General features: G+C 41.7%; 1 protein-coding gene across 2 annotated transcripts in view; it reads left to right on the top strand.

The window, feature by feature from the left end:
• pik3cb (phosphatidylinositol-4,5-bisphosphate 3-kinase, catalytic subunit beta) overlaps nucleotides 1–24318 on the top strand; it is a 60815-nt gene that overhangs the window by 33417 nt on the left and 3080 nt on the right. For both annotated transcript variants that reach the window (XM_028573206.1, XM_028573204.1), the window contains 20 exons: nucleotides 2313–2508; nucleotides 5320–5548; nucleotides 7304–7533; nucleotides 9676–9855; nucleotides 11669–11836; nucleotides 15153–15242; nucleotides 15451–15705; nucleotides 15846–15942; nucleotides 16026–16156; nucleotides 17189–17239; nucleotides 18144–18332; nucleotides 19146–19267; nucleotides 19603–19746; nucleotides 19872–19971; nucleotides 20498–20694; nucleotides 20786–20895; nucleotides 21098–21176; nucleotides 22859–23026; nucleotides 23397–23520; nucleotides 23622–23767. In XM_028573206.1, coding sequence (XP_028429007.1) covers nucleotides 2350–2508; nucleotides 5320–5548; nucleotides 7304–7533; nucleotides 9676–9855; nucleotides 11669–11836; nucleotides 15153–15242; nucleotides 15451–15705; nucleotides 15846–15942; nucleotides 16026–16156; nucleotides 17189–17239; nucleotides 18144–18332; nucleotides 19146–19267; nucleotides 19603–19746; nucleotides 19872–19971; nucleotides 20498–20694; nucleotides 20786–20895; nucleotides 21098–21176; nucleotides 22859–23026; nucleotides 23397–23520; nucleotides 23622–23767 — 2969 coding nt within the window. In that variant the 5' untranslated portion in view covers nucleotides 2313–2349. The remainder of the gene's footprint in view (nucleotides 1–2312; nucleotides 2509–5319; nucleotides 5549–7303; nucleotides 7534–9675; nucleotides 9856–11668; nucleotides 11837–15152; nucleotides 15243–15450; nucleotides 15706–15845; nucleotides 15943–16025; nucleotides 16157–17188; nucleotides 17240–18143; nucleotides 18333–19145; nucleotides 19268–19602; nucleotides 19747–19871; nucleotides 19972–20497; nucleotides 20695–20785; nucleotides 20896–21097; nucleotides 21177–22858; nucleotides 23027–23396; nucleotides 23521–23621; nucleotides 23768–24318) is intronic.

Here is a 24318-nt window from a genome sequence, read left to right as displayed (position 1 = left end):
CATATTCCATTGCATTTTTTAAGAAAACGTGCCGCATAATCAAGGATTTTTGCCCGCAACAATCACAAAAAAACTTGATATCGTGATATGAGACTAGATATCGTCTTAGATTTTGGATATCGTAATATGACATAAGTGTTGTCTTTTTCTGGTTAAAGTCGGCATTACATTAAAGTGATGTCATTTTCTGAACTTGCCAGACTGTTGTAACTGTTCTATTATTTGCCTTTACCCACTTAGTCATTATATCGATCGAGATGATTATTTATAAAAAATCTCACTTTGTAAATATTTTGTGAAAGCACCAATAGTCAACACTACAATATTGTTGCGGTATCGAGGTATTTGGTCAAAAATATAGTGATATTTGATTTTCTCCATATCGCCCAGCCCGTGTGTGTGTGTGTGTGTGTGTGTGTGTGTGTGTGTGTGTGTGTGTGTGTGTGTGTGTGTGTGTGTGTGTGTGTGTGTGTGTGTGTGTGTGTGTGTGTGTGTGTGTGTGTGTGTGTGTGTGTGTGTGTGTGTGTGTGTGTGTGTGTGTGTGTGTGTGTGTGTGTGTGTGTGTGTGTGTGCATCACAGCAGGATGAGACACTATTCAAGCTGTCTGGTGTGAAAACGTCGGCAACATTTAATGAGACGAGTGATTATGCATAGACATGCATGCACATACTTGTTCATCCATCCCTGAGAAACTAGTGTTGTCAGTGCATCAGTCAGACATGCTGGGTGTCATGTTACTATTCATGTTTGTAACTGTGCACCTTTTGTGATGTTACAGGCTCACCATTGACTGTCCCCTTAACTGTTTGACTGGTTTCTTGTGGTGTTGTGTATTGTCTTGTTGCCGCCTGAAAGTGTGTGTGTGTCTGTGTCAGTAAGTAAAACATTGCCTTGTGTATGTAGGAGTTATTACATGCATAAACGGTGTAGTAATATATGCGTCGTTGTGTTAAACTGATCATGTTTGGTTCACCCCTTATCACATGCACTAACTGCAAAGTCCCTTTAATAGATGTTCAGAACGCAGTCAACGGTTTGAACAGCACACAGTAACGCACACAAGATTTATTCCATTTGCATGGCTAATAATGTTAAGTGTCTGAGATTGTGGCTCCAAATGCACAGCAGATATTACACCATCCTCAGCCACGTGGCATAACAACGGCTCATCTGCTGGTAGTTTGAGCACTTAACTTAAAGGGGAAAGCCCATTAGAGGCAATCAGGGCTGTCATTTTTAATGGGTGGATCGAGATGAAATGGAAATGGACCTCTGGCCTACTGGAAGAGTTAATGTTGTAGGCCACTTAAGGACTAGGTTAAGGGAAAAAGGCAGGTGGAAGTGGTGTGACGGTACAGCTGTGGTTGAGGCACGAGCCCAAATGGAAACCAGGCTGTGGGCTGTTTTACACCAGCAGCTGGGAAGCCACTTACTGCAGCTCAATGGAACTTTCTGCAGTTAACATGCATGTGTTTATGGGTCCACATGTGTGCTTTTGTTATTTGTCCTTGAATTGCATGTAGCCTTTCTCAGCCAGTGCTTTTGGACATGTAGAGATGAACTGTGGCAGTCTAACCCCTTCCTGCCATACTTGATAATTACCTTTGCAGCAGCTGCTCTATGTTTTTCAGAGTGTGTTTAGAGATGGTGTATACTGTATATGTATTTGTGTGCACTTTTATGCCTGCATTATCTCTCTAAGTATGAGTGTTTTCTTTGTGTGTGTGTGTGTTCTCTGCCAGGGGAACCAGATTGTCAGATGAGGGGAGGGCGACTGATCTTTTGTTCTGTTTGCTTAGTGGGCATTCCTCTGAGCACTGGCCCTCACCCAAGTCAAAGCTACCAGGCTTGTACTGGACTCGGCACAGTGCTGCCCCCAGGGACATAGTGACACTAGATAATTTGCGCCTGTCAACTTGTTGTCTGATCTAAAGGCTTTCTGGAATACAACCCTAAGCTGCAAGGTTTCCAGGAAAGTGTTATCAGCCACGTCAACATGGGATCAGGAGACATTAACATAAAGCCTGTTTGTCTTTAGGTTGCTAGAGTTCATTGTGACTCATGACTTATGAAAACATTTCAAACTAATGCTTTTTATAGTTCTGAAATTGTTAGTGTGTCAGCTCCCTAACCCCAGCTATCATTGTCTCCTCAGTAGTAAGGGGTTTAAAGGCCGATTCAGAACGACCTATTGAGAACAAATGTATCATCTGAATAAATACATTTCTCCTTTTTCAAATACATTACACTCATTAGAAGCATGACTCTCAGTCTAAAATGTGTGATTTGTTTGGCTCCTCTGTCCCTTCAGGTCCTTATGGTTGAGGTGGTGTGTGGTGCCCCTTGCCATGCCTCCTGCCATGACAGACCTCCTGGACATATGGGCGGCCCACTCGCCCCTGGCCGGCCACGCTCTGGACCAGATCACTGTGGACTTTCTGCTGCCCACCGGTATCTACATCCAGATGGAAGTTCCACGCGAGGCCACCATTCAGCACATCAAACTGGTGAGTGGCACAGGTTTGGGCAAAAATGGGATTTCTACACATCAGTTGTAGTTGTACTTAAAGCCATATGCTGATGTGCGGTCATTTCATTTGTGTTGTTTGTGTTGTTACAACACAGCTGATAATTAATAGATTCCAATAAAATCAACTTTCCACACACTTCAAGGAGATTAAATTTATTTATGTGCTTGTGTATCCTGACGTGTTATTGTACATGCCTCTTGGCCTATTGTCTAATTGACCGATGAGGGAAAACAGTCTACAGCCCACACACATATTTACAAGTACGGACACGCGCACGCACGCACGCACACACACACACACACACACACACACACACACACAGGCACGCACGCACAGTCACAGTCACACAGCTGGTCAGTTAGACATTATCTAATGCCTGTTTTGACAAAGGTGGCTGTTGCGGCTGGCTGGGTGTTTATTGTTTGCGAATAGCTATTGCTTTCAGCACGGAAATAGGTCATGACATCATGCATGACTGCAGCTAATTTTGTGAAGCAGATGTCACAGACTTGATGGGTCTTTTAGAAGTAAAGTAGAAGTTGTTAACATGGCACAACGTTTGTGTTGGTGTGAAAGTGGCAATTTAACTATTGTGTGATGTGATTTAGGTATTCATTTCAACTACACAGTTTGACCAGCAAAATGGAAATACCTGTGCGATGCAGTGAATTGCAATAGTTGTGCAATAACTGCTACTTACTGAGGCTGCACTTTGTATTGTTTTATTTAACTGCACTTTATTGAAAGCTGTTATATTGAAAGCTGTTTTTCTACCTTTGCATACAAAGAAACACCTTACAATATAATGTATTCAATTACAACAGCCTGATAAATTACTTTTTCAGTTTGAATCAGTTACAATGATGAAAAATTATGTTTTTGCAAAGTTAGTGCTTATTACCATCTGTATTGGATTGCAATACAGTGTACAGCATTTCTATTTGTCCAGTTAGTCGGTGTACAACCTTCTCACAGCTGATGTTTAGCGTTCTTTTATATTTGGATCATTGTAGAAAACATGCCCTCCATGGATACTAAACCTCAAAAATGTTTTCCCCAGACGGGCACTATTAAATAAAGCCTGAGGTGGTTCTGAATAGCAAAGAAAAAGGTTGTGTGTGTGTGTACATAACATCTGCCTGACATTTTCTAGAAATCACTTCTGGCTTAATCAGCCCTGCAACGTGACCAAAGATACAGACTGATTTCACTTTGTCTGACATAAATAGACATTTGCTCTTAACAATTGTGTTTTTTATTATTATTTTTTGGGGCATTTTCAGCCTTTATTTTGATAGGACAGCAGAAGACGTGAAAGGGGAGAGAGAGGGGGGAATGACATGCAGCAAAGGGCCACAGGTCGGAGTTGAACCCGGGCCCAGCTCCGTCGAGGAGTAAACCGTTATATATGGGCGCCCGCTCTACCAACTGAGCTATCTGGGCGCCCTTAACAATTATGTTTTTCATTGTTTTTCATGGAACAATACACTTTAGGTCTCAGCCCATATTCAGATCTTTGAAGGTATAGCAAGTGATGTTAATCCAATACGCCTTTTGTCAAATTCAGCAAATATCTCCCCACGGTCACCTAGCTCTTTATTTTCTCTGAAAAAAAAATCCGGTGTTTATACACAGCCCTGGCTGTGTAAATGGAAAACAAGCCAAAAGGAGTGCACGAGCCACAAAATGCTATTCTAGCCAATCGGTGAAAGGCGCAGTTAATGTTAGGGGGGAGGCAGCATGTGAATGTGCCGGCCGGCCAATAGTTATCTGTCTGTGAATCTGGGTGGTTGAGCTTCTAAAGAGAGGGAGGTTGTATTTGTTTGGCAGTTGAAATATCAACAATATTTGCGTAGCATCGCTTATTGCACCTTTTTAAGTTTATCATATTAAATGTATATGTGTCCATGCATAAAAGACTGTTGGTACGCACACAGAGAGATCTTGTACAGAAGCAGCGGAAAGCTATGACAAATATGTCACTGAAGCAAGAAAGAGAGAAAAGACAGGGAGAAGAGACTTCTTTGAGGTCTTTCTAGTAAATGAAAGAAGGGGGGGAGGGGGGGCAAATACGAGTAAGCCAGGAGGAGTAAGCAGGCCTTCCAGATAGCTTCATGCCGGTTATCAGGAATCAGTCAGTTCTCAAGAATTCAAGAAGAGCTGGTTTTTGAGGGTTTTTTTTCTTTTTTTTTCTCAGATATCTTGGAAAGCGGGAGATATTTGTTTGGAGGGCAAATTTGTTTTGTTCCAGTATGCAACCGCAGAGCTATATAACCTCACACAAACACATTCAACCTGATATCCAACCCTGTGATCATGCTGTGGCTGCACAGGGACATGAATCACACCAGCATTGCTGGTGGTAATACATTATTCACATCCCGGCTCACCCAGAAGCTGCGTCATGTTGTTCTGAGTCATGTTTGTTAATTTGTCAGTATTATTACATCATTATTCTATGTTTTTCGTATTTGGTTTAAGGCAAAAAAACAAACAAATGCCGTTTGAAACCAGCATTTCACTGCTCAGGTTATTCATGATCAAACTCCATCAAAAGCACTGTGATGGTCCTGTATGGGTTAATAAGAAGATGCTATTAGCCTTGCTAAACCATTGGATAATAATCATATATACAAGTCAAAAATAAGGATGCTGTTTATTCCGGTTGCACATATTCTAAATAGGATTTATTTAGTTTAGATCAGTGGAGCCGATACAAACACTCCCTGTGGTTTTAAAGTGCAGACGCACTTTAATAAAATCCCCATTTCTTCTTCTCCCTTCCAGCTCTTATGGAAGCAGGCTCAGTCATTCCCACTGTTTCCCTCTCTGGGCGAGATGGAGAGCCACATGTTCGAGTGTGTCAACCAGGCAGCCGTGCACGAAGAACTGGAGGACGAAACTCGCAGGCTGTGCGATGTTCGCCCCTTCCTGCCAGTCCTCAAGCTGGTGACGCGTAGCTGCGGCCGAGCGGAGCGCCTGCTGGACTCCAAAATCGGCGTGCTCATTGGCAAGGGTAAGACAGCATCACTATTAAGACTTTCCCTCAATTTAAAGATGCAGACTATCATACAAGCTCTCACACACATTACTCCCTCCCTGATTGATTCGCAACCATTCCCAATAAAGAAAGGCACTTAAGAGTCGGTAAGTGCGACAGTAAATCTTTTCCGCACACACAACAAGCACCTCCTCCAGAAGGCAAAGTATCTCTGCTACTCGGCACGTTCACCGCAGACATCTGCAGCTGGCTCCTATTAGCGGCCCTGCTGTCTGATAGAGCAGCGTGAGGATTGATTGGACGTGCTCCTGTCATGTCTTCCATCACCTGTCACTTTGTATTATCTCTGGTGAAGATTAGGCCTATAGAGAGGCAGAGGGGATCGATCAGTACTGTACAAAACAAAATGACCAGTCCTCTGAAGTAATTAAGCATTTGTCGTAACTCAGACTGTTTATTCATGCATGAGAGGAAAAAAAAAAGACTTTCTAACTTAACCCAAAAGATCTTAAGCTAGACTTGTATATCTATATCATGTATCCCAGCAATACAGTAGCTATTATTGTTGCAACGATTAGTTGATCGATGGATTACTCTGCAAGTATTTTGAACTGATGCATCATTTTATTTATTTTTTTCAAACAAACATTTCATTTCATCAAACATTTGCTGGTTCCATCTACTTAAATTTAAAGATTTGTTGTTTTTCTTTGTTTTCGGAATACCTCTCTTTAAGCTCCACACGCATTTTTCACTATTTTCTGACATTTTAAAGACAAAACCATTCGTAGATTAATCAAGAAAATAATTGGCAGATTAATCAATAATGAAAATAATTATTTGCCGCAGCCCTACTTGAGATAGTTGCATGAAGTTATGGTACATGCATGCACGCAACTACATGCACCCTAAATACACATTTATGTTACGAAGTCACACATGCCCTAAAGTCACACACAAACATACACATGCAGGTCTTATTTTCATTGAGATATCTAGGATTATGGAAGTCCTTAGGTTCCAACAGACCTCTTCAGAGGAAGAAAGGCAAAGAGGGAGAGAAGAGCCACTGAGTCTAATTGAAGGAGACTCAGACGATATTGATATTCTCCCCTCCTGGCTCCTCTTTGGTATGACATGATCTTGTAAAGGCTTTTGTCAGAGTAAAGTGGTGTTTTCAAAAAGAACCCCACAGGCACGTCTGGATAGTCCCACACACACACACACACACACACACACACACACACACACACACACACACACCCCCAACCTCGTGCTGAGCGCAGTAACAAACTATTCCACACGCACACGGCCAACCATGTTTTTTTCCTCTCCAAGAAATACAGTCACACGAAGCGGCTTGCACACTCACACAATTCTTTGAATGCTGAGGGTCATATGGATAAATGGCTTGAAATGTCAACATGTTGTTTTCATTACCAAGAGACTATTGTGCAGCACCCTTTTGATAAAAATACAGAGACAAAAGCTCTACGGGGAGTGGAGAGATGAAGCATGATCAACCGAACAGCAGTTCATACCTCTGGCATTTGGTACCATTGTGAATATTAGGAGGCTCTGCTTTAATCCCATGAGAGTCTGCTGCTTGTAATCCCTTTTACACATTCAGTGCTCCTAGATTCATATGTCTGGCATTAGTCCGTATTTTATTATATTGAGTTCTCATAACATTAAGACTTCTTCTCAAGGCATATTATTAGAGATATTGTTACAAAAATCATGATGTATCCTACTTTAAACCCCCCCCAGGTCTCCATGAACTCGATGCCATAAATGACCAGGAGGTGAAGGACTTTCGCAGTAAGATGTTTCGTCTCAGTGAAGAGCGGATGCAACAAGTCCAGATGATGACATGTACAGAGTGGCTGCAGGCCTGCTTCTCCCCACAGCTGGAGCCCCTGGCAGGGACGGCTATCACCGATGGGCTCAATGACCGGCCGGCTGACCTGAAAGTCATAATCCACTTCGACCAGTCTCAAGTGAGAGTCTGTAGTCCAGTGCTGGAAAATCATTAAAAACAAATGGACTTTTTGGTGATGTAATGGCAAACTGTGGACTGTTGAATCTAGGTCCTCTAACAACTCTCTACCCTTAGCAAGAATATAAAGCTCAGCAAAATATTTATTTCCATAGACAAGGTCACCAACATTACAGCGCAGTGTATTGTGTCCACAAATGTACATAAAATTCCATGTTGTAACATAAATAAGAAAGCCTTCACTGGTTGACAATAGGCAACAAAGTTAAATCACTTAGATTACCAGTGTAGACTATTCAAACACAAAGTCCGTCCTTGTTGACGGACTGTTACATTGAAAAAATGTTTGCCTTTAACTCTATCATTAATTTCTCCTTGATTGCATTCAAAGGAAAGCTTACACAAGCACCCTGCATCAGAAAATCCAAGAACCAAATCTTGTAGATATAAAATATACTATATTTATATAGTTAAATGTATACTACTTCTAGAGTATAGATCTCTATTATGTTGCTTAATGACGTTTAGTTTAATATTACGGTAAATGGCGCTTGGATAGATTACATTATGCCGGCATAATGTAATCTATCCAAGCGCCAGGGATATTGTACTTCTTGGTAGTCAACTAGCAGTTACTAAGAATAATAGCTAATTTATGTATTTGTCTGTATTCATTTGAGGCATAATTCTTCTTCTTCTTCTAATTAGAGAAGACCAAAAAACATCCATTGATAAACCCATTAGCCAAACCATAACGTGCTGCCTGCGTACATAATGAAGTAAGAATAACAGTTTGACTTACTACACCACTACAGCAGACAAAACCACCTTGTTGAGTAGCAAAAGTAGCCATGTGACTCCACCAGCGCAGGCACACACACACACACACACACACACACGCTGTAGCACAGCCTCTTGTTCTGCTCACAGTTGGCAGCTCCACAAAAGTCATGTGACTGAACCCAACTAGCAAGTCATGTGACAACACTAAGTGGGTCAAAACCATCAGTAAAATGATGACATCCTCCCGGACACACACACACACACACACACACACACACACACACACAGCAGCTCAAGGGACCAAGAACTGATTAAAATGAACCTTTCTTTCCCTCTCCTCCTCTGAAATCTGACTATCTACTTCCATCTGTCTTTGTCTCTTTGTGTCTTTTCTCTTTGCTTCTGTTATAGAAATAATATTTAATTATAACACAGATGGTTTTGTCCCTCCAGACCTGTGTACAGTATATCAGCTTTGATCAACATCGCAGACACACATGCACATGCACAAAGACAGGCCATCTGTGCTACTGTGCTCAGGTGGACTTTGGCAGGAAGTCTTATTTGGGAGGTCAGACACAATAAACCACATTATAGACAGGAAGTGTGGTGGTGTAGGTTATTGTTCTAAAGTGAATATGACCAAGGTTCAGTGGGAGGTTTGCTTTTAGTTTTGATATTTAAATATCATTAATGGACTCAGTGGTTAACCCTGGTGTTGTTCTCTTAGTCCCATCATTCATTCATATCATTCAACTCTTATCTAACTTCAACTTCTAAATAATGTTGCAAACATGTTAAAACAAAGTAGTAAAATGCTAAAGTACTTTCAGGATATCTCAGTGCTGTTGGTTTTGTAATTCCACCACAATGTAGCAATGACCTTTTGGTGTTGTTAATTATTAATGGATGACATTTTTTATTAAACCTCCAGGAAATTATAATTCCATCTTAGGTATCAGGTCAGTACGGAGCTATAAATAGGATGAAGCCACGAGCCTCAGTTCATTTTTTTTTTAGTTGCTCTTGTAATGACAAGGCGTGTGATTGCGTGCGTGTAGGGCCCTGTCGGTTTATGTCCATCAAGCTCTTATTCTCTCTTTCTTTTTCTCTATTCGTCTCATCTTGACGTTTATCTACAAACAGCTGTGTATGTATGTACGTAAAGTATATATAACAATCTTAACATTCCTCTTCACTATCTTATATAATCCAGCAGCAAGGCAGGGTTGGAAATTAGCACACAGCAACATTGAGCATTGATTTCACAAAAAGTACACAAAAAATAAAAAGTTTTTAGGAACATGTATTTGAACACTGGTACTTTAATCAGTCTCTCTGTCTCTGTCTTGTCTCGCAGGACTCAGCCAGTCTGAAGGTGCCATCATCCTGCATCCCGTCTGACCTGATGGAGATGGCCGTGAAGAAGTGGCTGACCACCCACGGGCCTGAGGAGGAGGCGTGGCTGGGTCAGTACATACTGAGGGTCAGCCACTGTCTGGAGTTCCTCTGTGGAGAACAGCCACTGATTCAGTACAAGGTCAGTGGCTACATAGTAGACTCAGTGAGGTGTCTATCAGGGACTGACGTAGGTGTGTCACTTGCGTCAATATCATGTCCAGAAATAGCAGAGATTGGCCTTCATAAAAAGTGATTAGCTTTTTTTTTATTGTTGTATTAATATCTACAGCATGGTTAGCACAACCGTTCTAGCTCTGAGAAACTCATACAGTGCTATAATTACTGTGACAATTACAGCCTGAAAAGCCTGTTTTATGATTCCAAGAAGAGGCGTTGTCAGGTCTGACAGGGGACAGTTTAGGTATAAACTACAATTGATAGGCTGATGGCTCAACAATAATATTTTTGGGGAGATATGGATGATGGACTGTGTGTTTACAGTATGCATGTTTATGTGTAGCTTAATTTTTAGAAAACATTGTTTCAGAAAAGATTTAGGCAATTAACATTATGGCTACATGTGCATCAGGCACATGAAACCACTAGGGCTGCCACCTCTTAGTCGATTAGTCGACTAATCGGTCGTTTTGGTCTTAGTCGACTAAGATTTCTTTAGTCGATTAGTCATTTTTTATGCTTATTCATGGTTAATTACTTATTTCCAAGAAACTTCTGAGCACATTTATGGTAAACACAAGATTTAAAGTGGTGCTTTTGCAGGATTCATTGTGGAGAAACTCAGTTTTACAGATGGTTAATTAACTACATTTATATTGTGCTTTTCTAGTCTTAACCACCTCTCAAAGCACACAGCTCTGTCAATTAAATCAACTAATCGATTAGTCGACAAAATCGTATAAGCGTTAGTCGACTGAGAATTTCTTTAGTCGAGGACAGCCATAGAAACCACATCAATCCTCAGTCAGCTCAGGTGAGATGCTGGCACTTGCTTTGTTATTAACTCCCTATAAATTGAGTGAGACAACTTTGAAAAGCCATCATTCTCTTTGCTATCCATATATTTAAGCTCTATATTTTATTTTTTATTCCTATTTACACATTTTTCAGAACCATGCACATAAATCACATGAATCAAAATTGTAAATGTAAGTTATCTGGCTAGTTTTCAGTTGCAGATGGAGTGAAAGAGTTATAAACTAAACACAAAAAAGGTACCAAGCATAAAAAGCAGCAATATTAAAATTTTCTGCAGGAAGCACAGTATGATGGATGGGACAAAACAGGCAAAGCATACATTAGCATGTTGGCAAGCAACTGTTGTAAGCAGAGAGATATGCAAATAACCCGTGCGCTGAAGTGGCATGGTAACTGGCCAATGAAATGATGATCATTATAGCGTTTCAAGTGGGCTCTAAATCAAACACAAATAAGCCACACAGGCAACGGACGGGACGCAGCGTTCCACAATATAAAATATTGCGCAACGTGATATTGCGATAACGATATTGAGTCAATATATCATGCACCCCTAGCATGTATCTGAAGTTCAGCATGCTTAGTTTGGTTGGTTAAATGACTTGTTTGTCTTTTTTTAAATCAATTATATGCTATACCAAAGTAAATGAAATGGGATGGGTTCCTGCCTGTGTGCACCATTGGGTGCTAATTAGATCAAGTCTGCTGACAAGGAGTGCGTACGTTTCACTTGTTTTGCCTTGTTTATGTCTCTGTCCTAAAAGTACTTAACTGATTCTTTTTGTAAATCCACTTTTATTGTTATACGGCGATGCTTTTGGACACTTTACTGTTAATGCTTGTGCCTCACATTGCAGTTTCCTGATTGAAGTGAACAAAATGAAAGTTAAACTTTTAACGTGTCTGCTTAAATATGCACATAGCTAACAAGATTTCCTGTCCTGTCTCGTTTGCAGTACATCCGCACATGCATGCAAGCCAAGGAGTCTCCACACCTTACCCTGGTCCACACCAGCACCGTCAAGGGCATGTTCGACAAGGAAATCTCCGCCATCAGAGCTGTGGTTTCCCGCAAGTCCTCCAACCCACCTTTACCACTACCTCCCAAAAGAAGGGTTCCCACGGTTAGTTCAGTAATGTCTGTGGCTGTGAGAATGACTTAACTTGTCACTTCTGTGTTGTTGGGATCTTGTCTATTCAACATCCGTTGCTGTTTTCAGAGAAACGGTACTTATCTAACAGCCACATATGCCGGTCAACTGATTGTTTTGAGTCTCTAGAAACTAAAGGGAGCTCAAACTATTTTTTTTTTTTAATTTCCGCTTGTTGTAATTATATTCATATGCTATTATTAATGTGGTTGAATTCATTTTCAATCACTGATGTATGTAACTTAAGTGTGCAAATTTGATCACTGATTATTTAGGACTAAAACTGAGGGGGGGGAAATGCACACATGAAAATGTACTCTCACTTAATATCCACCAGTGTTTACAGAGAAGTGCTCTTGTTTTACCAAAATAGTAAAGCTTCCACAGATGATTGATTCACCCGCACTGAACGAGGCAGGTGTGGAGGATTTCCAAGTAAACATGTACTTGGCAGCTGCCACCTGTCTTTTGTGAGCCAGTGTTCTGAGTGCGTCGGAGCAAGCCTCTGCACACTGCCCTGCCAGCATTTGTCACGTTGTCAGAAAACATCGCAAGCTCCAGGTGCACCGTGACATCACTCCTCGATGTGTGCATTCACATTTTTAATTGTCAGGCCAGTGTTTCCTTTAGGATTTTTTTAGCAGTGGGGGCAGGTCCGAACAGCCAAGTGCAATTTAGCTAGCAGGTGAAGAATACACGAAAATCACCCGTTAACTTAATTTAAATTTGCAAGACCAGGCTTAAATGAACTGACAACATAAGTTATACCACTTACAGTTCTCAAAGACGTACACACACAATCTCAACTGGCTTATCATCCGGACAGGGTCTCTTTTTCCTTTCTCCCCTTTTCTGCAGAGTGACCGTGCTATTCTCTGACATGCACTCTAACAATGCAGCCCTATTTCTGATACCGTGGGGGGGGGCAGAAATGTTGCCGTGGGGGCCCACCACGGTCAAATCAACAGAGGAATCACTGCGGGCTGAATTTAATTGGCCTCTGTTAGTGAGGCTCCTGGGGTTTTAAATGCCTGATGCCATGCTGACTGGTGATGCCCAGTGATGCGTGGGTTGGAAAGTCTGTAAATATTGCAGAAACATCATATGAAACTTAACTCTATTATATTATCACATATAATCATAACCGCATTAGAACAGTTATTTCTATACCTTGTTCTTACTGTTCCCGCCTTTATGATTAAACATTTTGTTGGTTTACAGGAAAAACAGCCACTTGTTTCACCTTCCACTTCCACATTTTTTGGATGAGTACATATATATTCACTGAACGGCAGGAATTCAGGCATACTGTAAAAACAATGTAGTCCAGATGCAGTAGGTGAGGTTGCAAAGGTGAGATGGCCCCATAAAGCCCTGGATAGAAAATTGGTTAGAGCTGAAACAAAGACTTACTTTCATTATTAATCCATTAGTTCTTTAGTCTTTAAAATGTCCCTAAATTTCAAACCCAAAGATATTCAATTGATATGATGGTCACAGAGAGAAACAGGAAACGTAGCGAGAGGGGGGGCGTGACATGCAACACATGTCCCCGGCTGGGAAAGGAACCGTTGACGTTGCCATTGTGTCCTACATGCTGTAATACTAACATTAGCCTAGACCACAAGTGTGTCAGATGCGTTTTTTACTTGCTCGTCTTACACAACAGATATGCTCTCATTTTGATCTATGCAGCTGTCTGCACCGGCTCATACTATTACTACATTACTAGAATTTACTTTATATTTTAAGGTTTTATCATTATTTTATCCTTTTAATTACGAAAACTTTATCATATTAACTTTATGTTCTTATTATCTGACCTTGATTTTTTTGTTTTTCATGTTTTCTCCTTAATTGCTTTTATTATTTATTTATTTATTCTGTATTGTGTAATCATTGTCTTAATGTGATAAGCGTTTTGGAAAGGCCTCTCTCAAATGCTTTTTTTTTTAATCAGAGCCTATAAGATTATGAGGGGGAAACATTGTTTAGTGTCAAAGGAGAACCGCAAACTGCTCAGAAAGTTTGGCTGCTCCTTTGCTGCTCGATGCTTTCAAATGCTCGGACCAGACAGAACCGCTACAGACAGTTGCTTCAGGGTCGCGTGAACTATCGGACTTATAAACAAGATCATGTTTCACCAATTCTGGTATGTCTGTAGTGATTAATTATTCTAGCAATTTACTGATCTGTGAGCTTTTAATAGCCAGCATGGCCGTTTCTTTATGTCATATCTCCAACTTTCTATTTCCCTCTGTTTCTGAGATCCTCTGATGGTTTTCTTCCAAGATCTGTGTTTAGACACAAAGAGGAAAGAGCCTCTGCAATTAGGATTCCTGGTCTGCTGTTCTTTTTTTTTTTTTTAAAAGCACTTTTTAGGATCTTTTCCGTGATATGATTTTTTTCTTGGTTTTGGCTATCCAACTTTAATTTGATTGTGTATTTCTAATGCTGTATTTTATTTGTCATTTTGTATAGCACTTTGTAACTGTTAAAAGTGCTTTACAAATAATCAGTATAGCAGTACAATGCAATGGATGCAGATTGGAGAAGACCGAAGCAGACCGAGATTCTGGTCAGACTTTAGTAAGCTTACCGTACAAGTATGGATGACTGTGACAGGAAGTGAGATTTATTTTCAGGAAAGGAACCTGTCTATTGGATTCTGTTGTTTCTGCAGGAAACATGAGTGACAGTTGGTCAAAAAACAGCATGAGTAGAGAAGGACAGGGTGTTTTTGTGAGGACACGGTACACAGAGCTCTTGTTTCTGCCTGTATATTAGTATCTGACGAGGAAAATTACACACACTGTCATGCTCACACAAACACTAAACACTAAACACATCCACACACAAAGTCAGAGGCAGCAAACAGCAGGAAGTGTGCCAGTTAGTCATGTTCATAGACATTAGGTGTCATGTGATGCTGTTTTTCCTGCTGACTGCTGACCCTCGCAAATCCACTTGGCTTGACATCAGAATGACCTGCCTGACCTCACCACTGTGTGTGTGTGTGTGTGTGTGTGTGTGTGTGTGTGTGTGTGTGTGTGTGTGTGTGTGTGTGTGTGTGTGTGTGTGTGTGTGTGTGTGTGTGTGTGTGTGTGTGTGTGTGTGTGTGTGTGTGTGTGTGTGTGTGTGTGTGTGTGTGTGTGTGTGTGTGTGTGTGTGTGGTGTGTGTGCGTGCAAAGAAGCACTCTGTTGTGGAGTACATATTTTTACAGTAAATAATGCTAGTACTGCTCCCTCATTGCAAGTCTCTCTTTCATTTCTCACCTTCCCTCTGCAGCAATTACAGAAGTGTGTGTGGGACGTGTCAAGCCCGTTTAAGATAGTCCTAGTAAATGGCAGCAAGGTGAACGCGGAGGAGACTGCCAAGGTGAATTCTTGCTTTGTCCCCATCTATAAAACAATCATTTGTATTCATGTTAATATGTCATTGCACACACCAAAATCCTGCATGCACAGTAGTTCACATTGGCAGTAGTATCACACAGCTAAAATGATGCCGCTTTGGTCGTGTGAAGATGTCATGAAAGATTTTAACCCACCCCCACCCCCCTCACCAACCCTTCCCATGTACCCAGGTCCAGGTCAGGGCGGGCCTCTTCCACGGCACCGAGCTGCTGTGCAAGCCGGCTGTGAGCAGTGAGAGCAGCGGACGCTCTGACCACACGTGGAAAGACAGCACGCTGGAGTTTGACCTCTCCGTCTCTGACCTGCCGCGCATGACCCGCCTCTGCTTTGCCATCTATGCCGTCATGGACAAAGTCAAGAAGCAGAAGTCCACCAAAAATGTTCACATAAACAAGTACCAGACCATTCGCAAAGCGGGGAAAGTGGTAAGAAAGAGGCTTGTATGTGAACTTACACTGGTCAAACAACGGCCTAAAAAGTAATATAAGCGTCTTCAGTTTCCACACATCTTTATTAAATCACTGACTAACGATTAATTTCACTATTTTCTCTCTGTGTAATCCAGCACTACCCTATAGCTTGGGTCAACACTATGGTGTTTGACTACAAAGGGCAGCTGAAGACTGGAGACATCATCCTGCACTGCTGGTCTTCCTTTCCTGGTATATCTTTTATATCTACTAATAAAATTAAACTAGTAAAATGACTATGACATTTAATGTGTATCTTTGTGTGTCTCACATAGATGAACTTGAAGAGATGCTGAACCCCATAGGAACCATTCAGACCAACCCGTACACTGAGAACGCTACAGCCCTGCACATCCACTTCCCAGAGTACTCCTCTCACTCCATCGTCTTCCCTCCCTTCGACAAGGTCAGAAGGCTGACAGTCCCCCTTATAATAACACACTTTTTGCTTACATTTGTTTGTAATTCAAATGAACAAATAGTCATGCACTCAAACATTTAATAAAACAAAAAAAGAAATTACAACATTACACATTACGGCACAAATCTTTTTATTTATTTTTCAGCTCCTACTACATGAGCCCCGTCTGTGCATAACATAGTGTTCGCTGCATGTCTCTTCAACATGTAACGCTAAAAGGCCAATTCCCAGCACTATTAGATCTTGGTAGAAGCGTGCTGCACGCTTATTGGCCAAATGACGCTGATGAGATTTGCTAGACTGGGTAAACCCAGCCCGATCTGCCGGCGATTTGATTTCACCCTGCAGCTCAGGCTGGAAACCTGTACGTTTATCTATCCTGCTTCCGTTATAATTTTGCGGGGACCAATCACAAACTGGCTTATCCACCTGGCACGCTATTGGCGGGTTTAACACTATGACGATAGAGAAGCGACCAAGCAGCTTCTTGCAGCGACGTAGCTGTCGCTGCTACGTCACCCAGATCGTTGGTCTGATTGGTTGAAGGACTGTCTAATTGAACTATGAACTATGCCTGTTGATCATGCCTCTTATGCAGTAGAAAATACAGAGCAGACTCCCCAGACTAATGTTCAATCTTAAAAGATTGAGCTTGGTCTGGTGATAGCCAGACTAGAGATTTACTCCTGAGGTATTGAAATTTGGTATAGAACAATGAGGAATTTTTCGATACTCGATACTTTAGAGGCAAATATTGAATTCGGTACCCAGCCCTACTGCCATGATTGTACTATACTTAAATATACTTACTATACTGAGATGATGAACTTCGATGATTGGATGAGACCATGTGACCTTTTTTAAAGACTTGACTGCAGTTGAATTTGTCATTGCAGTGCCTTAGTGCTCTTCTCTGAAATGGTGGCTGTTAGCATGAGAGGTTCAGGACTTGCTCGACCTGCCTAATGCGCTGTATCAATGTGTTCACTCATACGTTACTGACTTACTTATTTGCAGATACTGGAAAAAGCTGCAGAGATTGCCGGAGCAAGTGACTCCGTACCCATGGTGAGTTAATGTACAGTAGGAGATAATTGTGTGGACATGCATATATATTTGTGTGCATTCAGAAAACCTACAAGGGGAGACCAGGTAAAAATAAAGTGACATATTTGATTCAAGTTGGCCTGTAACAAATGCTGCATCATTTATCTGTCTCTCCCCCTCACACACACTCTTAACAGACACACACCACCAGTATAGTATAATCTTGCACTGCTAGTTTCCCTGGAAACCCATTGTTATCACTTTGGCAGGGTGTAGCTGCAAAAATAGCTCAATCCCCTTCAGAACTATAGACTTTTATCAGGTTACTTGTATGTGTTCATGTCTCACAGCCCCTCAATTAAAAACCCACTCCTGGCCATGTTACAGCAGGTTATGTAATCCTGTGTTATGTAGAGGACCCCTTTAAGTGTGTGTGTGTGTGTGTGTGTGTGTGTGTGTGTGTGTGTGTGTGTGTGTGTGTGTGTGTGTGTGTGTGTGTGTGTGTGTGTGTGTGTGTGTGTGTGTGTGTGTGTGTGTGTGTGTGTGTGTGTGTGTGTGTGTGTGTGTGTGTGTGTGTGTGTGTGTTAGTTATTTTACATTAGTCTGCATTGATATTTCGAATCAGAGAGCATCCAACTTGTTTTAAACAGAGACTATGTTGGGCCTTGGTTTGTGAATTGAGATGAATTGCATTCAAGGCATTTGAGTCGAAATTGCTGGACACTTTGATACACTCCTGCCATCTTGTGGTTTTTTACAGTCACTGCACAGCATCATTTTCTTATTTCCTTTCACGTCCTGACTCTTCTTCCAATTTTCCTTCATCCTCCTTTCACCCTTTCTCTCCTCTCCATCTTCTTCATTTTCTCCTTCTCTAACTCTCCAACCCAACGGACCATTCTTCCTTCCTCATTACTTCTCTCAGGGCCGTGGGGGTAAGAAGTTCCACATAGAGCTGAAGGAGATCATGGAGCGTGACCCGCTTTCTCAGCTGTGCGAAAACGAGAAGGATTTGATCTGGACACTACGCTACGACTGTAGAGAGAATTTCCCCCAGTCGCTGCCCAAGCTGCTACTCTCCGTCAAGTGGAGCAAACATGAGGACATGGCCCAGGTTAGCCATCGTGTCCACCATTCATGCATTTTAATAGGACTAAGTCGGATCTTTTCGATGTACATTGCATAAATGACAATAAAAGTAGTTTCCTGTTTTTTTTTTAACATGGTTACAAGCTTATAAAAACATAGACAGTACCAGTCAAAACACTGGACACACTTTCCCATTCGAGTGAATGAGAAAGCGTGTCCCAACGTTTGACTGGTACTGTATATAATATCTATATATCAGTTTGCAGCTTGAAAATGATATGGCAAAAATTATGATAATATTATTTTGTTCAATGTTAACATGATGTTATACATCCATCTTCACCACATTAAACATCGTAAATTGACAGCAAAATACCAGATTTTACCAGATAAAAAATGTTTCAAACAAATTTAAAAAGTTGGGCGCAGTAATAAACCAACTGCTCTACGTAAAGATTGCGTGGGTTCATCACACCTGCATGTTTGTGGAGAGAGACTGCTGTTCCCTCCAGCCAGTACTGTGTTAAAACCAAAAAAGCATAGACCTGTCAGTCACACCACGCATGACACAAACACCTGTGACAGACAGGTATGGGAGCTTCAATGCACCATCTAAACATAGTGTTCATTCCACTACTAAAATATGTTTACAGAAAAGATAACCGTGATCACAGTTATTATAACTGTAAGATTAATTGTGTAGCCATGTGGGTGATCCCAAGGCTAATCAAATTTTATAATTAAGGTTTTATTTACTTAGCTATGGAAGGACTAGATCTATTTTTTAATGTGTGTGTGTGTGTGTGTGTGTGTGTGTGTGTGTGTGTGTGTGTGTCAGCTCCAGGCCCTGCTTCAGATCTGGCCCAAACTGAGTCCCAGAGATGCTCTGGAGCTTCTGGACTTTAACTACCCTGACCAGTATGTCAGAGAATATGCTGTGGGCTGTCTGCGTGATATGAGGTAAAAAAATCACATGTATCTACTCACACAAAGATTTTGATATAATAAAGTGGCCTTTTCTTTATCTCATGTTTAAGCTTGTTCCAATCTAGTACACTTTGTTACATTTCCTTGCGGTTTTATTTTATTATAAATTACATATGTATGTGTGAATTACGGTCTGTCAATAGTGCTGTGTGTTGTCTCTTTTCCTGAAGAGAGAGACAAGCACATGATCATTACAAATTCAAACTAAAAGTTTAAAACATTAAAGAAAGAAAAAAAAAAAAAAAAAAGAAAACAGCCCTTCAGAAAACCTCTCTCTCTCTCTGTCCTGTTTTCTCTCCCCTCACCAGTGATGAGGAGCTGTCTCAGTACTTGCTACAGTTGGTGCAGGTGTTGCGTTACGAGCCCTACTATGACTGTGCCCTCACCCACTTCCTGTTGGAGCGGGCCCAGGGTAACCGCAAGATAGGACACTTCCTCTTCTGGCACCTACGGTGTGTACGGACACCTGTGTACATGTGTGCACATGTACAGTTTGCACATTAGAAATAAAGAAAAATAGATAGTATGTTTGTGAAAAAGGGCTACAGTTGACTGACTGTTCTGCTGCCCTATAAAGGTCAGAGATCCACATGCCAGCTGTTTCAGTCCAGTTTGCCCTCATGCTGGAAGCCTACTGTAGAGGCAGCATCCCTCATATTGAGGTTCTAAAGAAACAGGTAGGACACACACACACACACACAAACACACAATCACTTTTATTTCTTGTCTCATGCACACACAGTTTGTTTTTTCTTCATTTTTGCCTCTAGAGATTATGACCCACTCCTCAATTCCATAGCTATGCTTCAGACTTTTACTCTACTAGTCCTTACTCAAGCACCAGAATAGCCGTGGTCTATTGTCATCCCCGACAAGACTAGATTTATAGTATTTTTAGCCTGTCACAGTGACAACCGCGTCGCCCAGCTGCCCTCTAACCTTTGCCCTCTACAGTGGGGATTCTAACCGTCACTCCTGTGGACGCTTCCTCCTACTTCCTCATCAGCGCAGTCATTTATCTGGCCACTTTCCTGTTTGGAGGAGCATGCACAATGCTGACATAGTCAGAATGAGCTCAGTTGTCTTCAACAGGGATGAATCATTCCTAGGTTTTGTTGGCTGGTTTCAGTCAAACAAATTTTTAAATATTGTTCCAGCATTCTGAACTGTTCTTTTACATGTTCCTTGTTTTGACTGTACCAGGTTGAAGCCCTGAGTAAGCTAAAGTCAGTGAACGAGCTAATTAAGCTGGGGACCATCAAGAACGCTCGAAATAAGACCAAGGAGGCAATGTTGACCAAGGAGGCCATGATGACTTGTCTGAGGCAGAGTGGCTACTCAGAGACTCTGTCAGACCTGCACTCCCCTCTAAACCCCAATGTCCTGCTGTCTGGCATCAAGTAAGACTATTCAGTTTTAGATCCGGTTGGACTTTTTCTACTCTTATTTCACGATACGTCATTCCCCATCTCTCTCTCATTCTCCCATCAGTGTGGAGAGGTGTCGGTACATGGACTCTAAGATGAAGCCGCTCTGGATTGTTTATAACAACAAGCTGCTGGGGGGAGACACCCTGGGAATCATCTTCAAGAATGGAGATGGTAGGAGGAATCAAAGACTTGGGGAAGAGAGGTTTGGGGGAGGGTATAAAAGAGGGGGAGGGGTAGAGATCATACTGCGAGGTCATGATGATGAGGGATTGAAATCATTCTCCATCTTTCAAGTAATCTGTACTTTTGCTTTGAAAAGCACAATACTTTCTTTTGGAATTAAGATAACTTTTTTTTTTTTACTTTTTCCTAGACCTAAGGCAAGACATGTTGACCCTCCAGATTTTAAGATTAATGGATCTTCTATGGAAGGAGGCTAATCTGGACCTCAGGTGGGGTGTGTGTGTGTGTGTGTGTGTGTGTGTGTGTGTGTGTGTGTGTGTGTGTGTGTGTGTGTGTGTGTGTGTGGCACAGACTTTGTCAAGCTTGTTTGTTCCTGTTCTCTGTCGGGAAGGGGAAGCAGAGGGGAGACACTAAATTACCCCATGCTAGCTTGACCTCCAACCCTTTTACACCCTACACATCCACAAACACACATACACACTATATCTGCATTACATCCGAACCAAATCCACACTTTAGCACTTTTACAAACCATTTTTCTCCCTTGGTCATACACTGTTTTGACAGTTGCGTTCGAGGACAGTGCTTCATATTACAGTGACATAGGTCAGAGTTCGAAGACTGTGATGTGACATTGTAAATGAATGGAGGGAAAATGTAATGAAACCATTTGGAGGCACACTGTCAAGGGTGTATTCTGAGGAAGATATGTCCAGGTCATATAATTCTGCATCCTACTAAATAAAGACCTACTGCCATCTTGTGGAAAAAAAAGTTAAAGTGAGTGAAGAAGAAAATGTATTATCTGGCTGATCAGCATGCCGTCACGTAATCACAATTATGTTCTTCGTCATATGTTCCCATCTGTCTCAACTCCGTGTGAACAGTGTGATATTGTAAACCGTCCCACAGAGTGAATTGCACCCAGGGAAGTGCTTTATAAATTAACTTCCAAGTAAACCACAGCTTAATATTATATCATTAAAGGTCCCATGACATGGTGTTCTTTGGATGCTTTTATATAGACCTTAGTGGTCCCCTAATACTGTATCTGAAGTCTCTTTCCTGAAATTCAGCCTTGGTGCAGAATTACAGCCACTAGAGCCAGTCCCACAATGAGCTTTCCTTAGTATGTGCCATTTCTGTGTCTGTAGCTATTGAGGAGGAGAGAGTGGGGGGGTGGGCAAGGTGGATGTTGGGGGTGTGGCCTTGACCAACTGCCACTTTGCTCGTTTGAAAGCCATGATGTCTCTCTCTCATGGGTGGGCCAAATTCTCTGGGCGGGCAAAGCAGAGAAAGGGGAGGTAACCTTGCTCCTTATGACCTCATAAGGAGCAAGATTCCAGATCGACCCATCTGAGCTTTCATTTTCTCAAAGGCAGAGCAGGATACCCAGGGCTCGGTTTACACCTATCGCCATTTCTAGCCACTGGGGGACCATAGGCAGGCTGGGGGAACTCATATTAATGTTAAAAAACCTCATAAAGTGAAATTTTCATGCCATGGGACCTTTTAATACGTAAGACTGAAGGTGGATCTAACAGCCGCACAGACAAAGCTACATTTACACTGCCTGGCCTAATGACCCATATTAGATTGTTGCTTTCATGTGGCACAGATTTTTGGGTCTTGTCTGGGTCATATGTTTGGGGACTGTTTTCATTTGTATTTTAAAATCAATAAACCACAGAAAACCAGGTACTGTCAGTACATATGGTATTTATCACACTGCGCATATGCAGAGTTTTAGGTAAAGACAAAATAGAAAATGGGGTATTTGTAATAAACTTACAAAAGTAATTGGGATTTGTATTTTTCAGTAGGGGTTACCGTGTGTCCCAGTTTGGGACTTCTTTTCAATCTACCCAACAAATACTCCCGGAAGGATATGCTCACAATGTTCCAGTTGATACCATTAACTCTTTGCTTCTCTTTCTTACATATCATGCAGAATCGTACCGTATGGTTGCCTAGCGACAGGTGACCGGGCAGGGCTGATCGAGGTAGTCTCATCAGCAGACACGATTGCCAACATCCAGCTGACCAGCAGCAATGTGGCAGCGGCGGCCGCCTTCAACAAAGATGCTTTGCTCAACTGGCTCAAAGAGAGGAACACTGGGTAAGATGGTGATTAAATGACCCTTTAGCTAACTGCATTTTGAGCATCTTTGGACTAAAGGGTGTTACAGGTGACGGTCACCACTGAGACTTGCTTAGAAGAGAATCCAGAAAAAAGTGCTTAAATGTAGGGTGCCAGGGTAGCTCACCTGGTAGAGCGGACGCCCATATACAGAGGTTTACTCCTCAACGCAGCAGCTGCGGGTTCGACTCCACCCTGTGGCCCTTTGCTGCATGTCATTCCCCCCCCTCTCTCTCTCTCCCTCGCCCATTTCATGTCTTTAGCTGTCCTATAAATAAAGGCCTAAAATGCCCCAAAAAAATAATAATAAGTGCTTAAATGTATACTGTGTTCGTTTTTATTTTGACAGTGATGCTCTTGATCGGGCCATCGAGGAGTTCACTCTGTCGTGTGCAGGCTACTGTGTAGCCACCTACGTCCTGGGCATCGGAGACCGCCACAGTGACAACATCATGGTCCGCAGCACCGGACAGGTTGGACAGAGCGCTTGTTTTATCTGAATGAATGATCCAGATTCCATTAGTTCTTTTTCCTGGTTCCACGATGTTCACTGGTTGGCGTTTTTGTCTGTCAGCTCTTCCACATAGACTTCGGTCACATCCTGGGCAACTTCAAGTCCAAGTTTGGCATCAAGAGGGAGCGTGTACCATTTATCCTCACACACGACTTCATCCATGTCATACAGCAGGGCAAGACGGGATACACAGAAAAATTTGGCAGGTTTGTTCCTTTTAGTTTATTCTTTTATCTTCAGTCTCTGATAAAGCTCAATATTATTTACATATATTTATCATGATCTGACGGATAGATTGTTGAATGTCTTTCTTTGCACCATAAAAGAGGCAGCAAGCATATTTAATGGACATTTGTTTTTCTGCAGACATAACTGCAAACCAGCTTAACATTTTGGTGGCAGTAGGGCAGTAGAAGCTCGGTCACTTATGAGCAGGTTTCACTGAAGAGAAATGTTAAAATCCCATCTAACTGTTCTTAGTGATCTGTAGTTTACTTGAAGAAGGAGATGTTTGACTATCAAACACACTGGTCAGTTGTGAAAGCCCATAAGGTTCAGTTAAACATGATCTGCAGTGTCATGGCTTACACACATACAAACACGCACACACACAAATACAGGCAGAAGGAGATTGCCAACAATGTATTCATACAGTATATCCTGAAGGATCAAAATGAAAGTATTTTGTTTAATCTAAAAACTTAAATTCAAATACCACCAGTCTTTCATATATATATATATATATATATATATATAT

This window comes from Perca flavescens, chromosome 3, assembly GCF_004354835.1.
Source record: "Perca flavescens isolate YP-PL-M2 chromosome 3, PFLA_1.0, whole genome shotgun sequence".
Taxonomy (NCBI): Eukaryota; Metazoa; Chordata; class Actinopteri; order Perciformes; family Percidae; genus Perca; species Perca flavescens.
The sequence above is the reverse complement of the archived record's forward strand: the minus strand, read 5'-3'. Positions and strand labels throughout refer to the sequence as shown.